The following is a 20,221-nucleotide window of genomic DNA, read 5'->3' as shown; positions in this document are numbered from 1 at the left end:
ATGGCTTTGCTTAGATGCTTTTGAGGATCCCACTGAAAGCTTATTAGCTCTGCACTGATGAAGTAACACACAATTACATGCAGCATTCACACTTCGGGGGACAGATTTAGATACAACAGCACATGACAGGCAATAGAGCAGCTGCTGATCACAAAAGGTGTGGCAGTAAAACTCCAAACTGCTGGAGCTCCCGTGGCACGTGCACTCACCATGTTGTGTTTGAGGATCCTCTGCACCACTGGGGTGAACACCTCGATCACCACCATGGACCGCGGGCGCTCTCGGCAGTGCTGGAAGGAGCAACAGGTCATGTTGTGAGCTGCAGGAATCATGGAGATGGGTGTCCCCTGGCTTCACACCCCATGCATGGATTACCCCAAGATTAACAACATCCTGGGGCTAAAATTAATCTTTCCTGAGATTAAGGCACTCATAACACTGCTCATTCCTATGGATTTGCTGGCATCTAGCAGAAGATTCCCATGGGAGCTCACAAACTGCAGATTCCCTTCCCTGTCGCCCATTATTCCCAAAACTCACTGCAATGCACCATTTCGGGGTCTTATTGCCAACAGTTTTTAAAGGAAAGGGGCTGTGGACAGGAAGACAGGATCATACAGGCACTGCAATGCCCCAAACCTCCTTTCTCTGGGATACCACAAACCTGTGGTGGATCCTGGAAGGTACCAACAACCCACTCTCCCATCACAGGATGAAATATATAATCATAATGCATCAGAGTAATTTAGGTTGGGAAAGAGCTGTGAAAGTCATCTGGTCCAAACCCCTGCTCAAGACAGGGTCGATTTTGAAGATAAATTCTCCTTCTCATTACCCTGTCCACTTCTATTCTGGGAAGTCCATAACCTGTTTCCCTTCCTGCAACTATACACACCCATCACACACATTTACAGACAATTGGGCGCCCATCTCTGAGAGAGATCTAAGGCAAAAATTCCCAAATCAGGAATAAAAATGCATCAAGTCTGAGGCTACTGATGACCTAAGGGTGCTTATAAAAATGCAAGTCAGTTTTGTAACTTGATTCCATTTCTGTAGGAAGAAGCAGCTGATGAATAACTCTGGATGGGAATTACAAGCAGCATTCAGAATGTTTGACAAATGCATACCCAGTCATCAGCAAGTAAATTTAAACAGACTCAAAACTGAAACACAAAGACCTTGAGGAAAAGCAGTATTTTTAAATCCAAAAGGTCTGCAATCCAAAGTACTCCGAAGTTTATGGATAAAGGATACAAAATGCAGCAGAAGCATGGATTTACCAGAGAAGAGGATGAGTCCTTAGGATCTTCCCACTGCCATTACCCAATGACAAAATACCATAAGGGCTGAGTTACACACACCTGAACACAGTGGCTCCAGTGATTTCTGCATTAGCTGAACACAGCATGCAGTAGGACACCTCTTGTACCCAGACTGAGCTGCAGGAGTCTCAAAATTTTAACTCTCACACAGTATCAGGACAAAACACTCTGATATACTAAGCATATGATTGTATTTATCATAATGGTGCTGTTCACCATTCCAGTATCATTGCTTGCTGACCAAAAACTGAACTCAATCTGGGCAGGAGGTAAGAAGTTAAAGAAAAAAACAACCTCCTGTTCTGATGATACCTTGCAGAAGAATTCACAGAGGTCAGGAGGAGGATGGTTGTTTTCCAGCAAAGGTGCAATTGCCTTTAAAATGAAAGGGAGAAAAAGGAGAAAAATTTGAATTTCAAGGCAGCAACTGGAGACAGCATATTGCAAGGAAGTATTTTTCTTGGTGGGGGGGTAAAAGTTCACTTTTATCCCAAAAAGGACAAAAGCATTAATAGGGAAATTAGAGGTGGGCCATTTGTTTATTTTACAATTAAGCTCAAGTACACCTCTGCTATGAATCCTCAGGAAAACGCTGCTTTTAACTACATCAGTAGAAATATGTAAAACAGGCAAAGGAGTACAATATTTAAAATTGTTTAAATGGAAACAGGAGCAGACATTTTTGCTTTAGGATGTAATAAAGCAAGGATGAATCTGGCTCACTATTTCAGTTAGAACATCTCCCCTAAAATAAAAAACCGAACACCACCACACACACATATCCTTTGTGAAGGAGTTCAACCTCTTTTTAGTGAAAAAGAGCTCACTAAAAGCAACCTAGCACTGCTCTTACCTGGCAAGACCCCATTTAGCAAAATCAAGCATCTAACTTTGTAAAAGCTGAGCTCAACCATTCCTTTGTTGCTACAAAAACCAATGTGCTTGTGCCGGGTAAACACATTGGAGATCATACCTGCCACTGAGGGGGTAATGAATTTATGCTGCTGTTACTTCCATTGTAAACTAGAAAATGGCACCAGAATAACATACTCTATGTGGTGGTGCCTTCAGGCTTTTCCACTCTTCAGTAACAGGGATTCCCAGCGCCCATTTCAATGTCAAACACTCAACACAGCAGCCAGGACATTTTGTATCAAGCAACTGAACACCAGATATTTTATCTGGATGGCACCTGGGGTTTTACTAAGGCAGCCTGCTTTGGTTTTTGCTCTCCCTCTCTTGTCCTTATTCAGCCCTGTGAGTCTGCTTGCAGTAGTGTGTTTCACAGTCACACATACAGGTCAAGATTAGTGTGGATTTTAACAACAAAACCCAAGCAAACTGCAAAGCTCTGTTTGGTTACATGTCAGAACTATGACACTCATTATCACATGCCACCCTTCTGCAACTGTTCACTCCTCCTCTGGCAGGGGCCCGGCCACAGGGGACTGATGGAGAACACAACCCCATCCAGTGAGCCCAGAACATCCTCACTCCCCCATCCAACACCTGAGCTCAAGATCTTTCCTGAACCCATCTTTGGGATTGTTTGCTTCAGGATAACAACAGAGACAGTCAAGCTCTGTGGTCAGTGTGGAAGACTGACAGCCTGAAAGGAGCTTTTCCTGTGTTTTCCTTACGAGTGCCTTGGCCAAAAGCAGCCACGTGCTGTGCCACGTTGCCCAGCCGTGGCGACACGTGCGTCCCCACCCTGAGCAGGAAGGGATTGGTTGGGATATTGATCTGCCCCAGCACCATCCAGACAAGGAGAGCTGGTCCCAAGCATTGTGTACTTTCCACATGCTACATAAACACACAGTATTAGCAATTCTTTCCAGGAATAGCCCAGGTTATCTGGGTAATGGCAGTGAGCTCTGAATGCCCAGGAACTGCCAGCACCTTAAAGGCTTGGGCACAACCTACATAAGAGCAGGACTTGAACTGAAGAAGCCAGAACAGAGGAATAACACAGGCTGAAAGGATCTTTGGAGGCCACCAGGTTCACCTGCCCTGCTCACAGATGGGCCACCTCCCATATTTTATTAAAAAATCCTTCCCCCAAAAACAACCAGTTGTAACTGGGGGGCTTGAACTACCCTTGGCACTAAAGTTAAATGAAAGTTATAGCAAAGAAAAGTAAATGCTACTTCAGAAACTTTTCTCAGTGGCTGATTTCAGCTAAAAGGGTATCTTAAACAGCAGTTAAACACAATTAACACCTACTAGCAGCTACCTGCCACCTTGTCATTTTGCAGAAAGAGTCACAGAGATGTGATACAATCAGGTGGTGGTGGTGAGGCTCTAGATTAGGTTACTGTGAAAATCTCCTGGAAATTGCCAGAGAATGAAATTAAAATCACAGTGATGAGGAACCAAGTTCCACCTCTGACAAACTGCTGAGATCTTATAGTTTGTTTCACAAGCAACAGAGCTGCCATTTGATTCACTTATTTCTATGTCTAAATAAATGTGACCTACAAAAAAGAAAAAAGTTGAAGGGGATATTTTTACAAATAAGTTAGCTGGGAGTTAAACTGGAATGACACAAGAGCAATCCCTTGCTCACATACCCTCAGCAATGGAGACATTCTGTATATGGTAGCATCAGCCCCTCAGGAAACTACTCAGCCTAAGGGTTTTATAGGGCACATCTGGAAATGATGGGGTTTGACTATTTAAAGTACAGATACAGATATGGATATTGCTGTGTAGCCTCCTAAGGAGGCCATTTGGAAACACTGTTAACACTCAGCATGTTGTGCTCTCTCACACAGACTGATGAGAAAGCTTTATTGTAATTCATCTATGAAACAAGAATAGAGAAATGACAAAGCCACACAAAAAACAGACAAATGGTTTTCATGCCTGTCTAAGCTCAGCAGCATTGGTCGAAAGGCTTTCACATTTGCCCTACTTCACTGGGGCAGAGACAGGCCCTAAGAGAACTGTTATCAAATAATATAGATTTGTCCTCAGCTTTTGACAGAAAGATACTCACCACAATAATGCTCTCATGGTCTTGAGTGGTTAAGTTGTTGTTCTGAAAGAGTTGAATAGAAGAAAGATGAGCGAGCGAAGAGCACTCTTGAGTTGGTACACCAGCACACACAGTCCCCAGCTACCACCAGACACAAGGAGAAAGGCTCAAGACTCAACTGCTTATTTTCTGAATAAAAACCATGGCATTCAAATCATCCTCCTAAAGGAGCTGGTACAGTGCCTGCTGTGAGGACTGGTGCAAGCCTTCATTGCTCCTGCAGCTCAGCACACTAACACCAGGATGCCAGAGGTCTCCATCAGTTGAGAAAGTAAAGCCAGCAATACATTTCTTTTTAAAATGTTTTCTTAGGACAAGCTGTATGTCTCTACAAAAATTATTAAAAGGATTGTTGTGGCGGGGTTTTTTGTGGCCAGTTTTCCCGAAATTCTTTCTTTAAAGATGGTACCAGAAAAAGCCAATAAATTGACTGGAAGTCACCTATGCTACCACCCATGCAGAAGAGTTTGCTCTGTGTTTTTTCAGCAGCATGATCCACCCAGAAGTTACAATGGTGTGAGTTGCTAAGACTTTTGCCTACTGCAAGAAAAAACAGTAGTGGATTTCTTTACTTACATCAAGTCCTTCTGCTATCACATCAGAACTAAGACAAGAAAAGCCTGCTTGGCATTACATTTCCTTCCAATGAAAAGTTACGTATTTGAAACAGATGTTATAGGAGGAAGATAGATAACTCTGAAGAAATATGCTTTTCTTTACCAGAATTCATAAAAATAAAATAGCTACACAATTAATTTATTGGTGTGTGCATATATATTGATACAAAAAATATTGGTCATGGAAGCAAAGCCAATGGAATAGAAGTCAAAGGGAGCTTTACCACTGACTTAAGGCATGAGTTAAACCCATGTAAATTTACCAGAGATAATTAAAAAAACCAAAGAAACAAAAAACCAACCAACCAAAAAAACCAAACCAACAAACACACCATAAATGGGGCTTGTTTTTTTTTCTAGAAATCTACGTAAGATGGGTCAAATTTTCCTTTCCCCAGCAAGTGCAAACTCCACTCAAGTGAGCAGAAGTCACGAGCAGACTCGCAGGCAGAATTTTGACGGGCCAAGTTAAAATAAAACCCACCCCCAAACTTTTAACTGTTTGCCTCTCATCTGAGAGCAACAGGAGCCCTGCTGAGGTACCTCTGAGAGCAGCTTGGAGACAATCTCCAGGGGTGCCTGGTGGATGGAGTCGTCCTGCAGCGGGGACGTCAGTGCCATGTCCACCAGCGTCCGGATCTCCTTCAGCACCACCTCCCAGCGGCTGGGGTTACTCAGCACCTTCTTGTACTTGTAAATCTTCTTCTGCAAGACACGTGAAAGGGCCACACTGACACCACCATAAACCCCTTGAATGCAGCTGTGCCTCCTACTGCCCCAGGGGGCTGCTCTGTACCACCAGTTTTGCCTTTTCTGGTGGCTGAAAAGCTGTACTTGAAACATTTAAACGGACAAGAAAACCTTTTATGTCAAAACCAGTTTCTTCTGTGGAAGCAATGAGAAACCATGATTCTTTTCATGTCAAAATGAGTTTTTTTAAACTCCAGAGCATGTTTCTTTTCGTCACCTCCTCTCACAAACATCTTCTTCCTCAGGCTAACAACAGATACCTGCTATTGAACTGTTTCTAAAGCTTAAGTTCTTCTTAAGAGACTCATTAAGCAAGGGGGGGGGCATCAAAACATCACTCTTATAGATCCTTTATTCTGAATGTGAATTCACATTCAGAATCCATTTCAATCAATTTTACCAAAGCAAAAAAAAAACCTCATAGACCAAGAGGCTTTTTTTTGTCTTGAAGGAGCCTGAAAAGTCATGATGCCACCCTCCAGCTGTAACAGAAGCCAACTTGTCAAGTCTCTAAATCATCCATACAACAGCATTTCCACTCTCAAGAACAGCATTCCTGATTGCCTAACCCCATCTGCCCCAGTTCCCTGCATGCCCCTGACCATGTCCAAGCTATTTCATCAGCTGCCCCGTCCACAGACCAGCTGGATAAGCAGAGGACAACTCTTACTCCTCAGCAGCCGTGTGACCATAAACTACTGGAACAGAGGCTGCTTTATATTCTGAAAAGTAATCTTTAGAGAAAACCCAACCACCCGAATTCCCAAAGGTGGCTTGGTGGCACTCTACAAGTTCAAGGAAATGATGATGAGTGTTCAAACGTCACTTCTGAAAACAACATGAAGGGCACATGAGAGCCAGGAGGGGCTCCAGAAGAGCGTGGAGGCAGGGCCAGAGGCAGGGAAGGAGCTCTGCACTGAGGGACAGCAACTGCCAGGACCACACTTGCGTTTAGTTCACATGCCCTTCCACTCCCCTCTCTGCACGAGCCTGGTCCTCTGCAAAAAGGGATGTTGAGAAGGCTGGACACATGCTCAGGTTTATTTAACAGCACTGGCTGGGCACTCATGTTTACATGAAAACATCAGAGTTTTGCACTAAAAATGGATCTTGCATTCCTCGGCAGCATTTCCACAAAAATCACATACACTGCCCATTTTGGGCAGCTTTGCAGACTTCAGCTGCACGTTTTGGACTATGCATGAGTGCAACACAGGCAGGGGACTCTGCAAAGGGCCTGTGTGCTTTGTTTTGCTTTGGAGCTTTGTGGCTCCTGGCATTTCCCCCTGCGCTGGCCCAGGGCAGCCCCAGCAGGAACCATCTGACCACACTGGCTCTCTGCTTATCAGCCACTTCCTTCCCACCCTGGAGCAGATCTACTGCTCAGCAGCAAACAGTCACCTCTGAACCCCCACCTGAAACACAAGAGAAGAGAACAATGCAGAATAATACAGATTTCATATGCACTGGGTTTGTTTGTCAGCATTGTTAGAGGGGGGAGAGGAGAGTGGCACTAGGCTGACATGTCAAGGCTGATAAAGCAATCCAATTATCTTTTTAATTAAATTCATGCCAAGTACAAAAGCACATTGGCAGTCTAGTTCACACTTCCAGTGCATTTTAAGCCACTGAAAAGCTAAAGGAACATAAAAACATGCTGCCGACATTATCATATATGGCTGGGATTTCAAAACTGCACAAAAATCTTTGTTCTTCTGAGCTCCTTGGGACAGAGCAAATCCAACGGTGACTTTAAGCTACCAGCACTACTTCTACATCACAGATTTCTTGGACTCTTTAGGAATCTTCAGTCATAGAATTTAATTTCTCTTATTCATGTAGTGCCTTTATTTAGGGTCTTTTTGTTAGACCCAATCCAGCACTAAATCTAAGACAACCAGACATTTTTTTAACTGGAAACAACTCCTTTCTGACTAATTAGACAGCTGTTAAACTGGAAACAACGCCATTCTGACTAATTGAGGACACTAAACCAAGCTGGCTCAAGAGATACAATTTCCAGTGCTGAAACTGACCCCTTGGCTCTGTACTGGTGGAGAAGTCAAACTCAAAGCAGAATTAGAAGCTGACAAAATGTGGGGACAAGGGAGGATGAGTTAGACCACTGGGTTATTGGAACCCTGCCTCTCTGGGCTGCCCCTTTTTGGGTGAGTTACAACTCATTTTCAGAGCAGCTCCTTCAGCCTAAGGGGAAGCTGCTGAAGGAAACTCTTGCCCAACAGGACACTGCTCAGACAACTCCACCACAAACATCCTTCTTTCGCTGTCAAATCCAGTCTTGCTTGGAGTGAGGGAGGAGGAAGGGAGTTTTTCTTTCCCTTTCAGAGATGTCCATTACAAGTCAGAATTCTGATGATGCTGACGTACATCAGAGGGAAGACAGCAGGAGCTTTACCCACTGCCATGCAGGGAAGACCAACCAAAGCTCCTGCAGAGCAGGCAGGCAGGAACTCAAAGGGAGCATCAGGGAACAGCCACCTTTGCAGACACAACGAGCCTGCTGCAAGCACAGAATCCAAATTTATCAGTGTGTGCTTCACATTTCCAGCACAAAGGATTGAGTGGCACTGACAGACTGAGCTGCAGCCTGCAAATGACATTACAGGAGTCTTGAATGATGGTGGGAAAGCAGCAGAAAATAAATAAATAAATAAACAGAGGAGCCATCCCCAAGAGGGTTGAACTCTGCTGTCCTGAACCTTTGGCCATGGTTACAGTGCTGTTTTTCTCAGCAGAATGCTTTTCACTGTTGAGCGCCTTGCTGAAAGCCTCAATTAAAGCCTGAAACCTATCAGTGGGTTACAGAAGCAATTTGCTGTGTCTCAGCAAGCACTTAGGCAACACTGAGCCATCTGCTCCCTTCTACCTGTGCTGGCTCCGGAGCAAGGAGTAATAATCACTCACAAGCTGAAAAACAAGGCTGCCTGGTAAAGAGCCACATGGAGAACAAGAATGTCAGTCCAGGGGTTCATGCCCCCTGGATGTAGGTGTAAAAGATGCCTTCAAGTTGCTGAAAAAATTCACGCAACATTTATCATTAATAGCCTGAACAAGAAAAATACCAGGGTAGGAATCCAGTTCCTAGGGAGATTTCACTAAAAGCAGCAGCTCCTGTGAAAATTTATGTGAGTGAAAATAAGATATGCCAACTTGGAATTTGACCCTCCTAGTTACTGACCAGCCAGAGCTACACAGCCAGTGTCACTCCAAAATCTTGCTATGCTGACTTTCAATGGAAAACCACTGAATTTGTTAAGTACCCAGAAGAAGCAGAATGAGGAAAATAAGTGACACTGACAGGGCATCCTTCATTCTCAAATCACTCTAATTAATTAAGTCTTGCAGAAACTCCAAGACCTAAGTCTCAATCCTCTTTTACAGGAGGAAAGAACTGAAGTCCACATATGAAAAATTACTTTTCTAGAGTTATTAAGCTAGGAATGTGACAAAAATCTATAAGCAGTTGCTTTTACCATCAGTACTCAAAAGCCTTTGAACACTGCTGTGAACAGGAAGTTCAAGAGAGCCTAGGAAACTTTAAGCATTTTGAAGTAAGATCTTCGTATCTTTTTCTATCCTATAATAGCCTCATCTTGTAGCCCTTGCTCATACACCACTTTCTTGGACAAGAATGATAATACTGATGTAGTCAACAGCTAAGAAAAATGGACTCTAATGCACAAATCAGCCAGGATGGAACATTTGCCTTATTCAGCCCTAGCAAGACCTTTCATGTTAGGAACATCTTAAAGTAGCCACCACACCTGATCCAAAAAGGGAAAAATGAAGTTAGCCTTTTTGATGACAAAATTTCATCCTTGCTTTTCCACTGTCAGCCAGAGAACATTCTGTACTCTCAGGAACCTGTCTTCCCATTAGCAAATACTATTTCATTACATAAAGAAAATTAATGGCCATCCCTAATGCTGAAGAGCCTGCTAAATTCTAGCTCTCTTCCCCCTTTACCACATGCAGCCTGCAAAGGATGGCTTGAGTCTTTTAACAGGGAGGTTCCTACAGGAACACAACAGGCTGAAGCCCCAGGAGAAACAGGACAGGCTGCAGCTCCTGCAGGAACGGGACAGGCTGGAGCCCCAGGAGAAACAGGACAGGCTGGAGCCCCAGGAGAAACAGGACAGGCTGCAGCTCCTGCAGGAACGGGACAGGCTGGAGCCCCAGGAGAAACAGGACAGGCTGCAGCTCCTGCAGGAACGGGACAGGCTGCAGCTCCTGCAGGAACGGGACAGGCTGCAGCTCCTGAAGGAACGGGACAGGCTGCAGCTCCTGCAGGAACGGGACAGGCTGGAGCTCCTGCAGGAACGGGACAGGCTGCAGCTCCTGCAGGAACGGAACAGGCTGCAGCTCTTGCAGGAACGGGACAGGCTGGAGCTCCTGCAGGAACGGGACAGGCTGGAGCTCCTGCAGGAACGGGACAGGCTGCAGCTCCTGCAGGAACGGGACAGGCTGGAGCTCCTGCAGGAACGGGACAGGCTGCAGCTCCTGCAGGAACGGGACAGGCTGCAGCTCCTGCAGGAACGGGACAGGCTGCAGCTCCTGCAGGAACGGGACAGGCTGGAGCCCCAGGAGAAACAGGACAGGCTGCAGCTCCTGCAGGAACGGGACAGGCTGCAGCTCCTGCAGGAACGGGACAGGCTGCAGCTCCTGAAGGAACGGGACAGGCTGCAGCTCCTGCAGGAACGGGACAGGCTGGAGCTCCTGCAGGAACGGGACAGGCTGCAGCTCCTGCAGGAACGGGACAGGCTGCAGCTCCTGCAGGAACGGGACAGGCTGCAGCTCCTGAAGGAACGGAACAGGCTGCAGCTCCTGCAGGAACGGGACAGGCTGCAGCTCCTGAAGGAACGGAACAGGCTGCAGCTCCTGAAGATACGGGACAGGCTGCAGCTCCTGCAGGAACGGGCGCTGCCCTGGAGGGCTGTGGGTGCCAGCAATTGTTTATTTCTTGCTGAGCAACAAGAGCAGCTCCAGCAAGAGGGAAAAGGTCAGGCTCCCGCACAAAGGTCCCCCCAGCTCTCTGCGGGGACGGGTGACACGGGCTAGTGTTACACTTGATGTTGACAGTGGTTATGTAAAATGGAGGTGCCTCTTGCTAGATGCAAATCTGCAGAGATAAAAACAACAGAGAGCAGACTCGGGAAAGTTTTCTCCACTGCAGCAGAACATTTTGTTCAAATGCTGCGTAACAAGGAACAGGAAGAGTTCCTGGCGATGTCCAACACACATGTTGGCCTGTCCTACAAAGCCCAGGTGCACCATGCATTCTGCAGCATCACCTGCTGGCATTTTGACCTTTAACTCATTATCTTCATGAAAACAAAGAGGGCATGGCATCCCCAAAGTCAGCCACACCTGTATTCTGCTTTTCATATTAGCAGGTATCACTAACTTCTTGGTATTCTGAAAAACACCTAAGGTTAACTTGCTGCTAACAGAATTTTCCCTGCTAGTCAGAGATGGACTCAAATCACCAGCTGAATCCACTGAAAGCTTTTGGAACGATGTTCCTACCTGCAACATTTACCAATATGAAAAGAAAAAAAAAAAAAAACTTACCTGAAAAGACTAAGTCTATAGAAAGTCCCAATCCAGGCAAAGGGCTGGGATGAGATTATGGAAACTTTTCTAAATCAGGGACTTCAAACTGCTTGTGCTGCAGTAATCAAACTCTTCCGGAACTTCTGAAAGTTCTGTACAGAAAGACTAATGTGCTGCTCTCTAAAATAGAGATATGCTGCCAAACAGCAGCAGCAAGCTTTTGCTCTCCGCCATATTTTCAGGTCACAGCATTTTTTTGCATATTTCATTCTACCCAGTGCAAAATGCTGTAGTGCATCAAGTACTCTGCTTCAGTTGCTTCTCTGAATGCAATTGCCTTGGTTGAGGCTCACTTTCCTATAAATTCCTTGCCACAGGCCAGAGAAATGGAGGGAAATATTATAGGATAGGCTCTTCTGACTCTCACTCAGTTAGGGTCTAAATAACACTTCATTTTTCGCCAACTCATATAAAAAAGATCCTGGTAAAATCACCATTATTTATTACACTGAGACTGGCACCTGTGAATCTGTGGCCTGAGTAAATACACCCAGTGACATTCTCTGCGCCGAGCAGCTCTCAGTCTAGATGATTAAAAGCAAGAAGGAGAGAAAGACCAAGAAAACCAAGGTGATTTCCTTGAGGTCATATGGCAAGCCAGGAACAGAGCAGAACTGAAGTGTTCTGACCCTCAGGCCTCCAAAGCAATTGCTGGATCCTGGTACCCCAAGGAGAAACACCACTGGCAGGCTCTGTGCCTGCAGCAACTTGAATGTTGACACCCTATTGCTGTGCTTCCCCATCTCACATCTCCGGCCACCACCTTTTCCAGTCTACCCTGATTCACCTGTTTTTTTCCACCAGTGTCTGCCACCTTGCTCCAGATCTCACCAAGCCAGGCAAGAACCCCCCAAAGGCTCAGGTCAGCTCTGTCCCAGAGCTGCCAGAGTTCACTGGGTCCAGCCAGGGGTGACGTGGGTTCAGCTGTTACCGATGCACGAGCTGGAACAACCACACAGGCACTTCCCCCAGGCACAGCGTTTGTCCTTTGCTCAGGTACCACTGGGACAGTACCACTGCAAAGGGAAAGAATGCTGAAATAAACACAATTTTAAAAGCATGGAACAGAAACAAAACGCATTCCTGCTTGATCCAACAGAAGCGCAAAGTGGACACGGGACAAAGAGGGGGTGACAGGGGAGGCTCCTCAGTCACCTCTCAACATGACATTGGGCAGCTGCAACATTAATGCACTGAACACACTGAACAACTTGCTCCTGAAGCATATTATATATCTTATCTACATATATATATATATATATATATATATATATATAGCTCCACCTCCTTTGCACACAGCTGTCAAGTGACTGCCCATCCTTCTGGGCTTCTGCTCTCTGATGTGCTCAACACTGCTGCAAATATATCCTTCAGTAATAACAGGGGATGAGAGGATGGAACAGGAAGGATATTCTACCCAAGGGAAAGGAAGAAAACTAAAACCATGAAATTCATGAGCTCCACCGAAGACAAACCTGCATGCAAATGCAGTGTGTGTGCCTACAAAAACTGGAAGCAACTCAAAAATTGTGGCTTCCTTCTAGCCTCCCTAAGCAGGGAGGGAAGAGGTCATCCTTGGCAGACCTCCCCACTACCAAGCAAAGAAACTGGGCTTTGTTTCTGCTGGTGCCTTGTCTTCCCTCCAATCCTTGCACAGCCCTCGAGTCTCTATAAGATGCAGGAGTACAGCTGGTCGAGCCAAACCCAGCTCTACCTCATTCCTGCATCTGAGATGCTGTAAACCCAGCTAGAAAACGTGAAAAGCCAACGGTGGCTCCAGCTGCACTTTGCCTGGGCTAATGTGGTTACTCTTGTAATCAGACCTGTCCACAGGGGAGACATTTTTTGGCATGGCTGATGCTGATGCATTCCCCGAAACCCTCCATCCCTGCTTCCATTTCCTTTTGGCAAACACTCCCATTCTTCAGGCCCCAGTTCCAGCACCAGCTTTACACTTCAGGTTGGCAAAACATCAGCTTTCATCCTGCACACAGCAACTGCTGTTCCGTATTTTTCATACCAGAGCCAAGCTGGGGTTTGTTTTTAATGTTGCTTTGGCTATGCGGAATTTCACTATGACTGCAGATACTCCAGCAGAAGCACAAGCCACTCCCTGCTTGCAAAAAGCATTGGTAGAGACAAAGCTGGCATCTTGGGTTGAAAATTTCATGTGACATCTCCCCAAATGAAGAAATATTCTAAAATATGTTGCCCATGAGCATTTGGGTGATTTGGTTTGATTTTTTTTTACTATGCAGAAGTCACACATTTTTTCCTCCTTATCTTGGGCAGGAGAACAAACTTCAAAACAGTTTATCAACACAATTGTCCCAGACATATAGGAAAGGTTTGCCCTAACTGCAGGCTGGTGAGGAGGAAGTTTAAACCTGATTTTCAACCCTCCTGAGTTACTTAAATATCTTCTTTAGAATGAGTGAGAAAAATTTTCATAAAGAGTTTGCCAGCCTTACACAACAGGGCAGGAGCCAGACACGATGCTGAGCTACAGGACTTGAACAACCTCTGACTCATTAGCAGAGGGAAGGTTTCAAACATGTTCAGACACAGCTGCCTCCTCCTCTTGCAGGACCTCACTGCTCCCTGCAGTTGGCCCTTTTCTCCAGAGCAGCAAGTGCCCCACATGGCCACTGCCTGTACATCAGGATCTCAGTGTTATGGCAAAACCCACAGTTTCCACAGAAGTGTGAATCTGATCTGCTCCTGTATTTGCAGCATGACCCAGAGTCAGAAAAATTATGTCAGATTAAAAAAAAAAAAAAAAAACAAAACAAAAAAAAAAAAACCAAACCAAACAAAAAACAAACAAAAATAAACCTTAAAAAAAGCAGGCTACTAGAAAAAAGCAGGAATATGTGTACCATACACACTCCACACTTTCTGAAGCCTTCAGCAGACTAACTGCATTGAGTGCACAGGGGAAAAAAGTAGTACTGAATAACTAAAGCACAGCAGACACAGTGTGACTGTGGATTTTGACATGCAGCAAACAAAGCACAGATGACACAAGGCACTGTGACATTAAGTGCCATCTAGGTGTGGTCCTTGCCGTGTCCTTCTCTGTGAAGAGACCTACAGTTACTGACTACATTATAAAATGCCTCTGACACCCAGCTGAAGTGATCCAGGTGCCCAATTCTTTTTCTCTTCACGCCCTTTATGTTCTACACATGATGGCTGTGTCTGTGGAGCCTCGGCATCCGCCAGCTCTCAGCCCGTGGTGGGAATAAATGACTTGGCCACTGCAGAGAAAAGATACTGCGTAGGGAAAAAAAGAGCATGCACAATCTTATCATCACTGCACTTTGACCAGGTCTGGCAAAGCACAAAGCTGTGCACAAGGCCACCATGGAGCACAGCCAGGCATACCTGCTGTGCAGAGCCCCCTGCTCGGGCACTGCACCCTTCAGATCCCACTCAGGCACGAGAGAGCTGGTCATCAACGGGAAAACAGGACGTGGTGGCCTCATCTGCACATGCACATGCCAGTAATTTCAGGCATGTGAGGACCCGGATCGGAAGAACTGCCACCTGAGAAACCACCTCCAACTGGGAGTAAGCAGCTACCATCGCTACACATTGTAGCAATGGCTAACAAAAGATAACTGCAGAAGATAATCTATCCCCCCTTCATTTTCTGGGAAATTCCAGTAAGCTGAGGTAGCACCAAGTAGCACACACAGCAATTATTTCTTCCCAGATATGCAAAATGGATTAAAAAGCCACATCATCCCTTTTCCTTATTACTCTCTACTGCTGGCAGTGGACACCCTCAGCTTTTTCTGCTCTCCTCCCCTCTCACCAGTCAGCAAAACCTTCCAAATGGGCGTTTACCCACCTGTTTCACTTTCTCCTCCTTGGCAAATGTATTATTTTGCTGATTTTCTAGCTCCTCAACACCATAAATGGCTTTGGAATTGGCTTCTCTCTTGTGCACCTGCATCATCAATGTCGTCAGCAAGAGAGATGTGCACGGCTCGAGGAACATGTTTGTGTCAGAAAGCTGCTGCAGAGCCTTAGGGAGAGCAGGGACTGGATGCTGATGTGATGCTTGCCAGCATCTTAAAAGGGACTTCAGAAAAGCAGGGTATTTCTTTATGGGCTTTGGAGCACTGAATTTTCCAGTTTCTCACAGGGAGATGCCCAATTTCAGAGCAGCATTTGCATTTGAAACATTCCCATCACTTTGTTCCATGTTTTTATATTGCATCTTATTGTGCCACATCAGCACAAACCCCCAAACCTCCTGCAACTCTTCAAGCCTACCAAAATGCCCCATGATTTCTGCAACTTCCTTGTTTTCCTCCTCCTTTGTACAAGTGCTGTGTGATGTGCAAGACTGAATGAAGACTCGCAGCTTTCAGCTGTCTGATCCCAAGACTCACATCCTTGCAGAGAACCAGAGACCACTGGGGTGCTCCCAGAACCACTGCCCACCTCCTGTTCAGAATCACTCACAACATCCCTGCTGTCCTTGATGGATCTCCCCTCTGCTCACACAGCCCAATCCAGGATTCCCATCTTAAGTAAGACAGTAAAGAGCACCAGAGACCAGGCAACGGGAAATAGCTGCAATGCAATGGCTTCTGAATGAAGAGAGGGGAATGAAGGACATACTTGCTTTTGGATACTTTTTTTTTCCTAATTTTAAAACAATCAGTGTTCTAGGAAAAAAGACAAGGAGCTGTGACAGACTAGATGAACATGAGGCTTACAGCAAGAGCTAGGGCAGATGATACAGGCTGTGACACTTGCAGTATACTGTTTTACAGTTTTCTTTGGGTATCAGCAGCAGTTTTACAATCCCCTAACACATCATGTATACTATAATGTAAGGAAAAAACTGTGCAAGAAAGGAAAGAGAAATTTAAAACAACACCTAGATGCCCCTTTGCTCCTTCAGGGTCATGGAGGTCTTCTGACACCAAGAGTTCTCACGAGATTCAGGATGCAGAACTGGGCCCCATGGCAGCAGCTCAACAAGGCACTTAGCATGTGACATCTCCCAGAGTTAGGTTTTCACACCCAGTGCGTCATGCCAGGAGGATAATTACACTCCTGGGAAAGCCTACCAGTCTTGTCCTGTCTCCACAAGAGATCTCCTAAAACCAGGTATTTCTGCAGCCAGAAACATGAACAAGAGAGTAATTTTGGTGCAGCTCTATATTATGACAACTAGAGATTAGAAGTTGCAATTTGGTGAAATTCTTGGTCACCATGACCTCAAAATCCTGAATTGCAAAGGATTAGTCATAAGGTCAGCCCTGGAATAACGTGGAGGAGCAATTCACCAGCACAAAACCCGAGGATCTCTCTTGGCCAGCAGCTCAGCATTCCTGAGAAACAACATATTCCAGCAATTGTATCTGCTCCTCTTCAGAGCTGAGACCCAAGCACACAATAACAAGCTGACCTGTTTATTCAGCTGTTTTTGACACCCCTCTATCTTCAGACCTAATATTAGTTTGAATAGGATAGCATCCAAGTCTAGAGGGGAAAATTTAGAGCTGGTCCTGACTTAGCTAAAGCACGATAGAAAATAACTATCTAGTTTCTACTCAAATTTCACCACCAGGCCATTAATTGGCTTGAGTTCTGCCTCCTTAGGAAAGGCCATTTTGGCAATACAGGAGGCAGCTAGGGGTGCACAAAGCACGTGTGCCTATGGCTGGATGAGGGCAGGGCAGCTCAGAGCAGCAGCTCAGATCCAGGCTGGCACCCCAGTGTGCTGCTGAGAGCCTCCTTGGGTTGGACAAAGTGCTGTGCTGACACGGACATGCAGCTCTCAGATTTGAAGTGATTCATGTGAAGCCAACACAGAGCACAGCCCGTGCTCAGCTGCCACTGCTGCAGATGTACCTTCTGGGAGGAACCTGCTCCTGTGGCCCCCCAGAAAGAGTGAGGTATTTTCCAAGTGTAAAGGCAGTGAAAGCTTAAAAAAAAAATCTAGCCACTCCACCTGTTTCAGTTCTTAAAACATTACCAGCATTTCATAAAATGAATAGAAGAAAAAACTTTCTGTCAACATCTTGTCTGTTTTTCATCTATTCATTTCCACCTCCCAAGTGAGATCTGTGCCTTTCTGCTGTGGCAGCAGAGCTACCTCTAGCAAAATGAGATCTCAGAAACACAAAACAAGGCCAAGAATTTTCAAGTGACTTCTGATAACAGATGGCCTGAGACTGTCAAACTTGTGCTGGAAAATGAGAGAGGCAACAGACTTCATGTGCTCATGAAGATATCTCAAGCCAAAAAGAAAGCAAAAAAGAAGACAAAAAGACATCCCCCCCAGCTTAAATACAAAAATTAAATGTTATGGAAATAGAAGGCTGTTAAGTATGACAAGATTTCCATTATGTTGCTCCTGAATTTGCAATAAAGTTGTTCAGATAACAGACAGGGTGATCTTATCAATCACCAGATGAACAGTAAGCACACACAGCTGCATTTCATGTTACCTTTCACACAGAAAAGAAGAACAAACCATGACAACAAACATCAACTTCACCATGAGAAGAGTCATCAAAACCTGAAAAATGGTCTCACTATGTTCACCAGAAAGCTCAAACTGGTACCAGTCTCACTTCTTGGCAACACAGATCCATTTACACACCCCTTGGACCCCACATCTGTTCCCTACAAAGTCTGGCCTAGAACAGCACCATGATGCAGAGGAAAGGCAGGATATCTTAAAAAACTGTTCATGGTCTCCCACAACTGGTACCCAAACATTTCAGAGGAAGAGTACAACTACCAGCCAAAAAGTTGTGGGCTGCCTTTTATCTGTCCAAGCAATAAATCTGCTTGTCCAAAACTAGTGTGTCATCAAAGCCCTCGATGCTTCCCAAAGCCCAGTGCTCCCAAAGCCCTGAGGCTTTGAAAGGCAAAACATAATTCCACATCTTTGGTTCCCATCATTATATTGACTTGCACATGGACACAAAAGGAAAAAGAAAAAAAAAGCCATTGTTGGCCTAATTGTATCATAATTATTTATTATTTTACCTTAAAGTAAAAGAAACTGAAAACTTCTCTGTTCTGTGGAAACACCTCAGTGTTTCAGCTAAAGAAAGCAAAGAAAAAGCCAAGAGAGTTATGGTTTAGTGTGCTGGGTAACCACCAAGGAGAGGCCTGAAGTCCACAACTACCACTCCAAAGAACTGCTGAGCTCTTCAAATAGAATTTTCACTATGCAGTAGAGCGCGGGGCCATGGAATTGTCACAGGGTACCAAATCTTCCTCTCTCAGATCATAAATTATGGCACTAAACACATTGGCCCTTTTAACTATATCCAATGTAAATTTTTCCCAGATCTCACACGTTTCAAGGCAAGATTTACTGAGATTTAAGGCTGTAAATTTCTTTAATGTCATCATTTAAATTCTGTATAACCCTCACTCCTGTATCAGCACTATTTTTAATCATTACCATGGTGACAAAGCCGTAAAGGTGCTTTGCACAAGGAAGGCTTTACCACACTTTCGAGAACAGTTGCTCTTATTTTTTTGCAGTTTTAAATTTCAGAGAAGAGTAACTCACTCTGAACATTCACCATTTGATACAAAAACTGATACTCACCCATGGCTATTGCATAAAAAAAAATTAATTAACAAGAAATTCGTAACCTGGTCACAGTAAAGACCAGAGAGCATATCATCATTCAGGTCAAGTGTGACTTTATTTGACAGTCAATCCCTTTGCAATTAATAGGGCTGCTTGTGCATGGAACTATCTGTTTCCTGAAGACACAGATAGAACAATCCCTGTGAGAACCAGGGAAGTATTAATCCAAAATTAAAGTTTTTGAATGAAGGCCAACATCGCTCATTTTAGTATTTCAATGCAAAACATTTGCAAATCCCAAATGACAACATTGTTCCAGTTTCCTATTTCATGGGATTCAAAACATGGAGTCTGGGTTGAAAATGGATTTTAAAACAAAAGGCAATGTGACTGCTGACTGCGGGTCAGCGGTGTGCACGTATGCTGGGCTGCATGAGCACAGACAGCAGGATGGGGAGGGGGCTGCTCCCCCCAGCCCAGCACTGCTGGGTTCATGTGCCTGGTTTGGGGCTTCACAGGCTCTCAGCAACCTCCTACCAGCTCAAAGGAAACCTTGCACCGCGTGAGGACAAGCGTGGCGTGGGTGGAGAGAGGACCAGATGATGTTCAAAGGTCCCTTCCAACCTAAACAATCCTACAATTAACACATTTGCACTGTCCCTGCTAAGAGATGTGTAAACTCCCTAACCAAGCAGCAGCACTCATTAGGGGACACATGGGCACTGGTTAAGCTCAGTTTGAGTCATGCTTCATGCTCTCCTGCAGACCTGGCTCTGCTCTTTGTGTGTTGTGTCAATTCAGGACATTCCCCCAAAGGCTGTCAACTGACATGTTTGACTGCTGCATCACCCAGCTGACCAGAAATCATGAGCAACTCACCCCACGGTGAGGGCAGTGTTCAGGGCTTACTATCAAGCACCATAAAAAATGCCCTGCATGAACTTAGGTGAATTCCCACTAAAAAATGTAAATCTATACCTGTACTCCTAGGGAAAAAAAAACTCACTGATGTCTTTCTAACTGAAATGCAACATGGTACTAAATTAGTCAAGTGTACCTTTCAGTGATTAATACTTTCTGCATGTGGTATAATGGGGCTACGGGTTTTCCACAGAGGATGGTACCTCTCAGTGTTCAGCACTACAAATGCACACAAAGTGCATTTAGCCCAAAGAGAGCAACACAGAAACAAGCAACAAAGTAGATGGCTGCTGGTTGGAAAAATACCAAGAGTATGTATTTGCTTATTTGTGTGTGTCCCAAAATTACTAGCCCC

At 45.0% G+C, this 20,221-nt stretch overlaps 1 protein-coding gene across 4 annotated transcripts in view; it reads right to left on the bottom strand.

The window, feature by feature from the left end:
* The window catches only part of CMIP (c-Maf inducing protein), a 130,975-nt gene that overhangs the window by 29,159 nt on the left and 81,595 nt on the right, over positions 1 to 20,221 (bottom strand). For all 4 annotated transcript variants that reach the window (XM_068203096.1, XM_068203097.1, XM_068203098.1 and 1 more), the window contains exons 4-7: positions 5,523 to 5,684; positions 4,324 to 4,365; positions 1,638 to 1,700; positions 210 to 290 (exon numbers count right to left, since the gene is read on the bottom strand). In XM_068203096.1, the coding sequence (XP_068059197.1) occupies positions 210 to 290; positions 1,638 to 1,700; positions 4,324 to 4,365; positions 5,523 to 5,684 (348 nt within the window). The remainder of the gene's footprint in view (positions 1 to 209; positions 291 to 1,637; positions 1,701 to 4,323; positions 4,366 to 5,522; positions 5,685 to 20,221) is intronic.

The sequence above is a fragment of the Anomalospiza imberbis genome, chromosome 12 (assembly GCF_031753505.1).
Source record: "Anomalospiza imberbis isolate Cuckoo-Finch-1a 21T00152 chromosome 12, ASM3175350v1, whole genome shotgun sequence".
Classification (NCBI taxonomy): Eukaryota; Metazoa; Chordata; class Aves; order Passeriformes; family Viduidae; genus Anomalospiza; species Anomalospiza imberbis.
This window is presented reverse-complemented; position numbering and strand designations above follow the sequence as displayed.